Source organism: Anopheles stephensi, chromosome 3, assembly GCF_013141755.1.
Source record: "Anopheles stephensi strain Indian chromosome 3, UCI_ANSTEP_V1.0, whole genome shotgun sequence".
NCBI lineage: Eukaryota > Metazoa > Arthropoda > Insecta > Diptera > Culicidae > Anopheles > Anopheles stephensi.
In genome coordinates, this window is record NC_050203.1 from 64,490,445 (window position 1) to 64,502,759 (window position 12,315).

The 12,315-nt window shown below is 42.0% G+C and overlaps 1 protein-coding gene across 9 annotated transcripts in view; it reads right to left on the reverse strand.

Moving 5' to 3' along the window:
* The window catches only part of LOC118511653 (Kv channel-interacting protein 4-like), a 64,066-nt gene that overhangs the window by 10,576 nt on the left and 41,175 nt on the right, over window positions 1-12,315 (reverse strand). For 8 of the 9 annotated variants that reach the window (XM_036054991.1, XM_036054992.1, XM_036054995.1 and 5 more), the window contains one exon: window positions 7,756-7,947. In XM_036054991.1, the coding sequence (XP_035910884.1) occupies window positions 7,756-7,947 (192 nt within the window). Of the gene's footprint in view, window positions 1-7,755; window positions 7,948-10,715; window positions 11,112-12,315 lie in introns of those variants that run through there. The other variant, XM_036055000.1, reaches the window with a different exon arrangement.

The window sequence follows — 12,315 nt, forward strand, 5'->3', positions numbered from 1 at the left end:
CCGTATGCCTATCGACGTGCGAATGAATATTTATGATAACTGCGGTACGTTGCGCGAGTTTACTTCATCTTGTTTCCCCGTAAATTTGAAGATCGATGGTTTTATCGATTTTACGCTGTCGAACGAGATGCCACAACAAATCCCGTGTGGTAGTCGTGTCTGCCCAGAAGCCATCCATCTGTGCTCTGGTCGGTTCACGTTAAATCAATTGTTTATCTGCGTTCGGTGAGGTGTTTTTTTTCGGTTAAATTTATTGACCTAGTTCAATTACCTTCATCGGTTATGATGCTGATGCTCTGTTTGTATAAGCAATTTTTATCCTCAGATTTCTGTTTCTTGTTTTTCGCTATTTTATTCTGACTTATATTAAGCTGCAATGATTGAATGTGACTGTGTTTTATCGTGCTGCAGGAAGGTTTACGAAACAAACAACACAACCCAACATCATGCTCATATGGAAAAGTATATAGATAAAGTCCCATGTCGAAGTTTGATGCTGAATGTCAATAGGTAGATCAAAAGTTTTATCCCAGGGTCAAGTGATGTTCGGTGTCGTTTTTTTTTTTGTGCTGAGAAAAACTTTTGCCCGACAGTTTTTTTGGGGAAACTATTCCTTGGTTGTGGATTTGTGGTGTTGTCGTTTCATCATCGGTAGATCAACACTACACCTACCCGATTAGCATAATCCTACTGCCCGGAGCAGAACAACAAACAACAACTTTTATTAGCAAAACATTGTTGGAGTTGGGAGTGTTTCTTTATTATTCTTGTTGAAAGGAAATGGCACTTAACACCTAGCATGCTTCCTGCATATTGCCTCATGTCAATTAACAGTTTTGTCCTTTAAGACAGTTTTTTCTGCGTTGATAACAATTGTTGCATGAAGAGTATCGAACGCTCAAATGTATGAGTTGCTAATAAAATCATCTAAAGGTGAGTATGAAAAGTGTATCAAATAATCAAATTGATTTTTTTTTTACCACCGATTTTTAAGCATCAAACAAACCTGCGAAGACTTAGCGAGCCATTGCTCACTTCCTTTAGGCTTTAAAGGATTGTGCTTTAGATTCATAAGTCCTTATTTACAATAGGCAACTGTAGTTTAAGTCTTTAGTTTATTTTTACAAACAATGTTAAATATTTATTATTTATTTATTAATAACTACGGACAGACGCCGTATTGTCAAATAATATTAAATGAATTATTCGAATTTATTTGTAACTGGATTTCCACCCTGTGTATGGGGAAACTGTCCAGGAAGAATTTGATATGGATTATTTGAAGAACGGTGAAACGGGCTTGTGATTTTGTGCTTCAAGTAGTGTCAATTTTGAGACTCTCATCACTCTCCTCCTGTTAGCATATAACATTGACAACAGCTTACTACGAAGCACTGAGTGTATAAGAGCTTTGAAGAATTTAAGGCACTGTGGATCAAGTTACACAACTTTAGACCTCTGATGACCCATCTAATTTATTGTGGTAATTAGATGCAGGGCATAATTTTTTGTTTGCCTTTGGCTCCACAATCTCAAGAAGTCTTGGCCTACAATTACTTACTTCCTTAACTTAATACACCCGAAAATTGATAGCATGTGCTGCATACGGGGAGCAGGAATGAGATGAGATTCAATTCCCGATTCTGCTATGTGAAGACCTTCTTTGGCACTACAACCTCGAGAGGTCTCCGGTCTGCCATTTATGGCTTTCTGTGACTTAGTTTTACCTGTAGTAAAGTAGTCAGGTCTACGTACGGGGAGGCGGTGTAGATGGGATTTGAAGCACTGTGCTGCCGTATGATGTCGCCTTTATTTCCTCGGCCTTCGGACTGCCTCAATATCTTTTTACATAACTCCAATAATGGTATCCAGGGGAACGGTGGAAGAGGCGACAACGGCGTCGGTCTTCATACGGCAGCACCGGGATTCAAATCCCATCCGGACCGTTCCCCAGTAGTGGGGACTGACTATCCAACTACGTGGTATCAACAAGTCTAGTAATCTCGAAATGGGAAGCATGACCTAAGAGAGCTCGTAATGACAAGGAGAGAGAGAGAGAGAGAGAGAGAGAGAGAGAGAGAATAATACCATCCAGCAGTTACACATAACCCAACAAAAAACCACTGTGCCTGAAATTATCCGCATTGAGGAACCAACGATGTACGCTCGGATAAGGCCACACTATGGCTGCTGCTAGGACTACAGCCGCTCGATGAGTATTACTAGGTAGCACGACGGTCAACATCTTAGGTTCTGTTTGAGCAACGAAACTCCTTCACTTATTTATTCTACAAGACTCTTTGACCTTTTTTAAACAACCCAGCAGCCTAAAGCCTCGTTACTCGTTACAGAGCACAACATACAAGTCTGATGTCAAAACACTACCACGAAAATTTTGTAGATCGTTTATCAAACTCGCTCCAAAACTAATAACATGAACCGCAAACACCAACAATCTCTCATTACCCGAACAGTAAAGGAATGGATAATTTGAACGTCCAACAGGTAGCGTAAGTCTTTGGTCCATAACAACCCACCGCAAACAAACAACCTGTTGCGTTGTTGCGTACAGTCAGCGCAAAATTTATAACATCACCGTACCTTGCCCAGTGATCAAGTGCTACGTATACACACAATAAATGTCTCATAAAATTATGCTACACACGCCTAACGAAACCATCGTCCCACAATAAGGTGGCATCCTTCTGCAGCAGACGCGTAATTCGTGTCACTTAATGCGTGACCATCAAAAGCGTAACTTGCTTTGACACGGCGTTTATTGCAGCTCACCATCGATTGGAGGTGGTTCGTGGTCGAAAAGTTCCTATTCAGCGTCGAGAAAGGAAGCAGTTTCAGCGAATAATCGCTGATCGGACTCGCCTCAGGGCTTATCGCCATCACACATTGTCATACATTTCACTCGAATTTGCTCCTAGCCGCTCTAGCCGCTGGGCAAAGTTAAAACGAAAAATAGGAAAAAACCCGGCAAAAGAGTGATGTTTGCTCGTGAACGAGAACCAACTTTCCGATGGACCATTTCCATTCACTGCTGAAGCCATAACGATGATGGAAAGCTTTCACACCTTCAGCAGCATCAGCAAATCTTCTTCCCAGAGCTTAAGAAGCCGAGGTGAAATCATATTTATAAAAGCATAATTGAATTACATTCATTATTTTCTCTACAAATCAACCGTACCGGGTTCACCAGTCGGGAACCGGTGTAACGCAGTCGGCTGTTGTAGCGGCGTACAAAGTTTCGCATGCAACTTTTCGCGCTTTGTTAGCTAACTAACTTCGTTGCCGACATTTTGACCACCACGCCAAGTGGAAAAAGCACACCAGATGAAGTTAATGACGGAAAGAACGTTAGCCCTGTGTCGGGGAAAATAATTTGAGAAGTTTTGCATTTTTGCTACTACTTCACATATTTGCGGACAGATGTATCATTATGATGCGTAGCAGGGCGTTTGGAATCCACATAACAGCAAACTCGACGAGCCTTTTCGTCTTTTTGCTGATCCAAACTTTGAATGCTGGAGATGTGTGTGTATGTGTGTGTGTTTGATTTCTTCTGATTCTTGAGAGTGTTCCCTTAGCAGAAAGTAAGGTACGATGGTACTTGTTTTATGCTGGTAACCTAGTGGAGATTGTTTGCTTGAAGTGAAATTGTAATGCTGGTTACATTTAGATGGGATTTGCTTTTACGTCTTGGATGTTAAAAATAGAACAATAAAACTGAAGTAACATCAATCCCTACAGGAGCTTATTTAACTGTTAACTCATGATCATTCAACTCTTATCAGTACAACCCAGTTTTCCGATAACTTTCGCTTGGGTTTCTCTAAAAGGTGCACTGCTTATTCACTTAGTCATCATGTGTCTATAAATGGAATGTGTTTTACGGTACGGTCGCTCTAAAAGTCGTGTTTACCATTTTTATAGACAATAGATTATTTTGTTTCTCAGAAGACTAGCAATAGCCTCATATATCTGATAGTCACCAAAGCATTAAGAAGTCTATTGCTTGTACAGTGAAGGAATCCTCAATTCTCAATCATCTCGGTTTCGTTCCATGAAAGACCCCTTTAAATAAGGTGGTTTATCTTTCGCGATGCTTAATTCCGCAAAGAGACATTTTCGTCTAACGCCAAGGGTCCTCGTTGTGAATGGTCTTGCCGTCCAAGGGATATCTTCAGAGAGACCTTATCGTCGAGCTAGCTTCGAGTTTTAAGAAACCTCGTTGCTGAAAAGGCCTCGTACTTCAAAGGACCACGTATACCAAAGGGCCACTTTTAACGTGGTTCATCTAGCGAGAGACTTTGGTACCCTAAAAGCCTCATCTTCCAGCAAATTTTGAAGTCAAAGGGATCTCATCTATCTAGTGATCTCGAGCTGTCCTACCAAATAAGGGAGATTACCGTCGTGTCAGCGAAAAGAGCTCACTTAAACCAAGAACACAACATGGTCTAAGAATGGGAGCAAAAGACATTCCCTCCGAATGCTTTGCCAAGTCTGGATCCGTATTATAAGGCCGTGTACTAGTTAAAGATCCGCTCTAGCCGCACAACTTAACCTTTTATTGCCAAAAGTGAGCTGTAAGTGCGCTTCAAGGTGCCATTGTGGGCTAATGGTTTCCTAAAAATTTTCGTTCAAAATTGCTTCTTCAATCGATAGATTTAGCCTTTAATAAATCACTATCACTATAATCCTATGTTACAACGATCAAAAGCGATCAAGCAAGCAAACGACTAGCTTAATCTTGTTCCTATCTGAACGCCAGTGTCCAATCGTTCTGTTTAGCATCCAAAACCGCTAGCAAACGAAACAAAAACAACATCAATCGATTCGTTCAACTCGTTCGTTTTGGTAAATAGAGAAACTTGGGGTCTAAAAATATCAGCACCTCTGACCCATCCGTTTGCTCCCCCCTCCCGGGCAGCATGTGATCTTTAACCGCACGAACCAACCGTCGATATCATAATATCGCCGGAAACGACTTTTCCTGACTTTGCCGGCTGCTGCTGCTGGTGTTTGCTCAACGAGATCGTCTATCTTTTCGCCAGCCAATATTATTTTAAGTAAAGAAAAAGAACAACACAAAACTCCCCCCCGTCTGGTGGACCGGTTAGTGGTACATGTTTCCAAACTCACTCGCTAATTAGTTCCTGCTTCAGCCTTTACGGCGCAAGCAATCGGCCTGCGGCTGTAAAGCAAACCAGATGTTTTACAAACTTCACCAAAACGGGTAATTGAAATTTTTAAAAATATGTAATTGTTACTTTGAAACAGACTGACTGTACTGTACTGACAAATCGCCCCCAAACAATCATTTTAGGACCATTATTGTGGCCTTCCATCGCTCGAGCTCCGGAGCTCATCGAGCCGCACGAGACAACATCAAACACCGACACGAAAACAAATGATATCTTCCTGTCTTGGAGCCATATTACAGATCGGCTGTTGTCGCTTTGCTGCTTCGAAATCATTATTTTTCCTTTGTCCGTGCTATGCCTTTGTTTGTTTTTTCGCATTTCCCACAAAAGCTCTTGAACGCGGTTTTTTTTACGTTTAAGCAAAAATGTGAGAGGCTTCGTGTTGGTTGGGACAGATCCATCACGGCGTTCTGTCACACCATGTGGCAATGAAGGTGAAGGCGGCCTTGTATATTGTTTCGGTCGATATTTGTTTCTTCGTGTGCGATTAACTCGGCCCCATGCTGGTGTTTGTTATTTTGTGAGCCGATTTGGGACATTTTTGAGTAAACAAAATGTGTCTTGGAAAGAATAAGGCCTTTACCTTGTTTATGTTAGTCGCTGTTTAAATGTTTCTCGGGAAAATTATTTTCATTAATGCCTGTTTTAGCCTTCCCGAAAGTGATTCTGAAGCTGACCGTTGACCATATAACCTTGGCCTAAGGAATCGCTTTAGAACAAACGTAACGAATGTGAAAAAAAATCCTTAATTGCGCGTCTAGCGGCTTGGACACGAGCACAAATCTCTGATTTACGATGCTAATGTATCACAAACTGTCGAAAAATGGAGGAAAAAAAAACGGACGGAACTACTCCTAAGATTGAATTATGGGGCAATAAGTTGAGCGATTTTGGCACGATGCCATTCAGACAGAAAAAAACATAGCAGATTTAGCGCTATTGTTTTAGTTTAAAGTTGGCAGTGTATTATCAGAATGAATGGTAGCTAGATACTTTCTAAACGCAAATAAACCTGTATATCATACGATTATGGCTCATCCAACTAATTATGATTTGTTACTAATTGCTTATTTTGGCTTCTGAATTGTGGTCTAGAAGACGTCAGCGATTTATATGGACTTCCAAGCTGTATGTGACCGAATCGATAAAGGCGCCGGTCTTCACATGGCAGGACCGGGTTTCAATTTCCATTCAGACTGCAGGACTGACTATCTAGCTATCAAGTCACAGAGCGCCAGAAATTACTGGAGAAGACCTTTCGAGGTTTATCTCTCGAGGTTCTCGCAGGAAATGTTGCTCTGGCTGAATTTTTGTATTATTTTTGCATAATCTTCCTGTTAGGAATAATGCCTTGCACGTCTGTAGTATGCCGAGGTAGTGTTCCTATTCTAATCATTTTTTTTCTTAAACGACTTCTTCTCGATCGTTGCTCCAGATGATCATCCGCTTTTTGAAGATGATCTCAAATATCTTTTTTTCCTATCCCAAGTCATAATGACCGAATGCTGTCCGGTCCAAAATTACATTAATCTTCTTTCTCTATGCCATGGAGTGTGTGCCTGGTCCTTAAATATCAGTTTCGTGGCCATATCTTGAGTATCGGTAGCTTGTAAAAAATTGAAGCTTCGATAATATCGGGACTGAAAAACTGCTATTCAATCACTTTCAAATGCAATATTGAAAGGTGTGAAGAAAGGGCGTGAGAGTCCTAGTTCTAACTGCATATTGGACTCTCACACTTAATCTTGAACAGGGGCCAGAAATGTCTAGGACATTACTAGCTTATCGCAAAAACTCTGTATTGTTTCTGCTATCTAGTTTGATTAGTCTTTAAATGTCCTTCCCCGTGTCTTAAGTGCCTCATCTTCTTGACGCGTTTGTTTGTGTCCCCTGATTTGTAGTGTGCTCGAGCGCTTCTCAGCTAGTGCTTGTTAAACATTAAAGCGTGAAATAGCATTCTACGATCATTATGAGATTAAACATTCTCTTTCATCGTTCTAAATTTCCCAGTACTAAAAAAGATTCCCATACTCTAGCGAATGAATAATATACGAGCGCTCATTGTGTGTTCAAAATACTAAGCAAACATTCACCCTAAACCCCCGGTCGTGAGAATCGGCTACCGATAGCCATGATGACGATGATGATGATGGAAATAAAAATGAACATACCACTAAGCTGATCGTGATGGGCAGTAACGATGCATATTATTGCACAGCGCTATCTGGGCGAAAGCAATATAAAACGGTTTACGAACGCAAACTACAACTGACACATGCAAGCAAAACAGCACCAGAATCCAAACAAAACTGGGTCATCCATAAATGATGCGGAGCCACATCTGCAAGGTTGTTGTGCCTGCCAGTGAAACACACTGAGGTGGCATTGAACCGAAAGAAACCATCAGTGGCAAACATTTTACGCTACTCTAAGGGCTCGCGTACGGACGGACCGACAGTAAACGTACAAAACGCGAGAAACAAAAACACAGACGGACCGGAAGCAGCATCTACGGATGGCCCTGTTTACTTGCTATCCTTACCACCGAGCGGGAAGAACTGTGAGTAGATGCCCTTGAACGTTTCCTCCTTCACGATGCCGGTCGGACATTCGGCCTTGAAGCCGCGGTATATTCGCTTGATCTCCTCCTCGGTAAAGCGGGCCGTCCGCGTCAGTTCGACTAGCGAGTCCGGATAGTAGCGTGCCGGTACGGGCAGATCTTCGGCTTCCGGTTCTGCGGTTGAAAAAGAGAGAAAGAACACAGAAAGAGAAATGAGAAAAGGCACGTGAGCAACATGAAAGGCCTGAAGGAGCCTGTAGAGCACCAAAAGAAAAACCTAAGAGGGGTAAACAAATACTCATAATGCAATGGGGTAGGTTCCGGATTGCAACCGGAGGCTGTCGCCGGCTGGAAGAATGAAAAGTCTCAACCAACCAACCCTTCGTGCACGAATAATCAACGCGAAATGTGGGACTGTTCTGGAGATGATGGTTTTTGTTTTTGTTTTGTTTGCTCGGTGGGTTTGAGGCACTTCTCATTAGTGAATGCTATTTGCATGGTAATGGATTTTTAAATTTGCATAAGGACGGTCACAAATAAATGATGCCGTTTCGTTTCGCTCTCGTATCGCACATTTTCCATTCCGAATGCCAAATGTCGTATTCGCGAGAGACATGTATGATCGTAAAGTGTGCTTTAAAGGTGCCGTTGGAGATGCTTTAATATTCTAGCTCTAGTTGGTTACAGATGGACACAGAACATAGCATTGTTAAACAAGCAGTTGTAGAATAAGCTTATAAGTATTAAGTATGAGTTGTCAATGACAGTTCAGCACATAACATGAGACACTTTGAGCCATAGCACGTCATATCTCATCTGGATTTATTACTTCTTCTTCCGTGCCACTAGAACCTAACAAAGAAGTCAGCCCTACGTACGAGGGTGGCGGTCTGGATGGGATTTGAACCCCGATCCTGCCGTGTGAAGCCGCCTGTGCCAACGGATCAGCCCTTACTCCTACTTGGTAGAATAACCTCAAGATAAGGATCGAGGAAGCGCTCATCGTAATTATTTTAGCACAAAATAAGACTACGAAAGTGTTGAGCATTAGAATCAAAAGGTAACAATTAAATTGCCTTCATGACGGACAATGATCCAAATATTTTTGTAACTCTGAGAAATGCATAACTTTTGGAGATTTCTGTTCTGCTTCCAGTGTATCAAACTAATATTTCTGTACTGATGTTTAACGGACTATGAATCCCTGTAGATAGTCGAACTTCAGGAGACTTCTGATCAGTTTCAAACTTGCATGGGAAATTTCACACAAGAGATAGACTGGCTTAAAGAAAAGCACTTTCTTGACTTTTAATAGGTTTATGATCAAAGATTTTATAATGCAAAGCTCTCATTTCTACACTGATCTTTGTTGGCTCGTAGAGAAGTTGCTGGAAAAAATTAAGCAAATTTGCGTTAATGCACCACGCAACTCTTAACCATTCCACAACAGAGACCAGATATTTTCGCACAGTAACACTCAGCGCTTTGTTGATTAAATTGATTACCGCACAAAAGATGAATTAGGATTTTAATTAAAGCATCGGTTTTCGTTACAGTGAGTTATCAATTAAGTAATACGTGACTCACGCTCATTAACAGACGTTCACCAATGCACCACTAGACTTACCATAAAATTGTCGTATATTTAAAATTCCCATCGTTCACACAACCTTCAATTACACGCTTCAATTGTCTCAAATCCAGTATTAAGTCAGACCAAAAGCAACAAAAAAAACCAATCAAACGCCCCACTTGGACCCGGGTCGGATAAGTTGGAACGAAGTTTCGCGCAATTTTTAATTAGCTCGCCCGAGCAGAGAGCGCCCAATTGTTCAGTTCAAGCCGCCAGACGCCTCCGCGCGAAAGTTGAATTTAGCATTCCAAACGGATTTGAAAACCAATTTAAAATGGGCAATGAGTGGCCTTTGAAGTGAAGGCAGATGATTGTAAGGTTTGAGTTTTTGCGGGTCGCTCTCGGTAATATAAGCCAAGGGCCCTCTCGAAAGGACATGCGCTAATTAAATGCAGATCGAACGAGTGGGATGAGTTGAAAATGGCCAATGGAACGCAAATCACAAACACACTGTACTACGCCACTACTTATCACGCACTAGCAATGACTACTTTCATGCACACCGCTTTTTAGTACGATTACTTCAGCCGGATGGCAGAATTCCACCACTTCAAGGCTTTCGTTGCCTTGTTGGTTTACGCTCAATATGGTTTTCTTCAAACATCACCATGATGATGATTCATGCTCTGAATCTCACCTTTCTGCAACCCTACCTCTCTCTCCCTATTTTGCGCCGCTACACGGTTCGTGATTACATTAGGGGGCTAAAATTGTTTGACGCAGTAAAGCGAGTTGCAAAAACCTTCAATCGACACACACACACACACAAATCGTAATATTTGGTAAACAATGCGTGCACCCGTCGTACACAGCCCTGTCACTGGCGAAATGGAGCGATCTTTCACCGAACGTACCAGCGTAACATTAAACAGACCTCAACTGGTTGCGTCGTTTTTTGTTCCATTAAATTTAATTCGTATAATCCATCTGAACCGCGCAAAACAAGAGGAGTAATCGCTCACTGGAACAAAATCGTTTGAAAAAAAATTCAAACTCGATCACGATCGCGCACAATTTACGGTGAACACAGCACACAGCACACTATCAATCCTTCGATCCGAAGTCGCGATCCTTGGTTCGGAAAAACCTCGACGAAACGAACGCGATCGTTTAAGACCGTCCAATAGCGGCCACGATTGAATGACGACTAAAAAACACGTCAAACGATCGCAACCGATCGCGTCAGACCGCAATCCTCTCGCAAAGGCGTATGCGCGCGTGTGTATGTGTGTGTGTGTGTTTGTGTGCGATTACTTTCCCCTTGTATGCGTGCATCTGCAACTTCGAACTTAGCCTGCGCTGCGTGTACCTTTGCCCGTGAGCAGCTCGAGTGCGATCGCGTCCCGGCGTCGACGTTGCCGCCTGTACACTCTGCCATTGCTGTCGAGGGTTTCCGGCGCTGTCAGCGTAATGGCGGCCGCTCCTTCCACTGCTCCGTTGACCGGTTCGGACGGCCAATCGTCCGCGGGTCTAAACAGCAGGCGCTCGATCGTACGGTAGCACCAGTCCAGCACGGTCGTACCGAGTCGACCGCGTCCACACATTCGGACCGCGAGCGTCCGCTGGCTCGTTTCGACTGTGGCGCACGCTTTGTCGGCGATCGATCCCTGGCGCCGGGCCAACTCGCTCGGCCGTGGTGGGGTCCGGCCACCCAATTTTTCTGTGTTAACAACCATCGCGTACGCACACCTGCGAAGCGCGCCTGTACACGCACGATCGTTTCGCTTGGGGTGTTTGACAAGTTGCCGAAACGAAACGAAACACACAGCGATCATGCACACCGGAGCAGCAGTGGGTTCAGCGTGACTCCATCGGCCGGCTGGACGACTGGCAACGGCTGGTTGGGGGTGTTATATTTATACACAATACAAACCAGATGGAATGGGTCGTCCCGTCGTTATCGGGTGCAGTCGTAGAAGGGGGGCTGGTCACGCGGTCGTTTCGGTTACAAATATTGTTTGGTGAGAAAACTAGTCTAGCGTGAGTCGGTATGGTGATTGGTGCAATGCATCACGAAGCCGTGGGCACATTTCCATTTCTTGGAAGAAAATTGTATTTAAAAATGGAATGCTGTACCTCAAGTCTTAGCATAATATTCTATAGTTTTATCTTAGTTTTTATTACAAACTAAAATAAACAAATCTTAATTAGTAAATTCCTTTGTTGTAAAAAAAAATCTAAATAAATCCCCAAACAGATCACAAAAAAGGGTATGATATACAATCTTTTTTTCAGGATTTTTCATGCCTCATGTTCTTATTATAAATCAGTCTAATATAGTTTGTCAACAAAAATAAATTTATGAATTTATGGTATTAAATAGCAATGTCGGGGCTATTTTCTATGCCTGCTCAAAATTAAGCAGACAATTCACAGATTTACACCTTTGATCTACTGCACATTCTCGACTCATTTCAGCAAAAAGGGGAACGTTTAAGACAATGTAAAATTTGCAACGCACATTATTCCACTTAAATATGAAAGGTTACGGTAAAAGTTACAACAGACTGTAATTCTACATGAAAAAGCCACCTTATCATGAAAAATTGGCCACAGCATTGATAACTGTTGGTTGATAAGAAAAAAAAAGGTTGATGTACAAAATTCGATATCCCTTGATTTGACTACATGCAAATAACTTTTTGTTCAGCTTGACTCTCAACAGGGTCTTGGGCTGACAAAGTTTATTTCACGCGAAAAAAAAAGCAAGAACTTAGTTGAATTTGTTTCCTATATTTTTTATATTTTTTAAAAGAAGTAGAAAATGGCTAGATAATTTAAACAAACAATAAAAAATAAAAATCGATTTTTGCCTTTTCTGTTCATTTCCTATCATTTTTTTAACTGAAATTCCAAATCCCTCAGGAGCACCAAATTCCTCTTCTTAAAGGCATTAGCTATAATCGCAT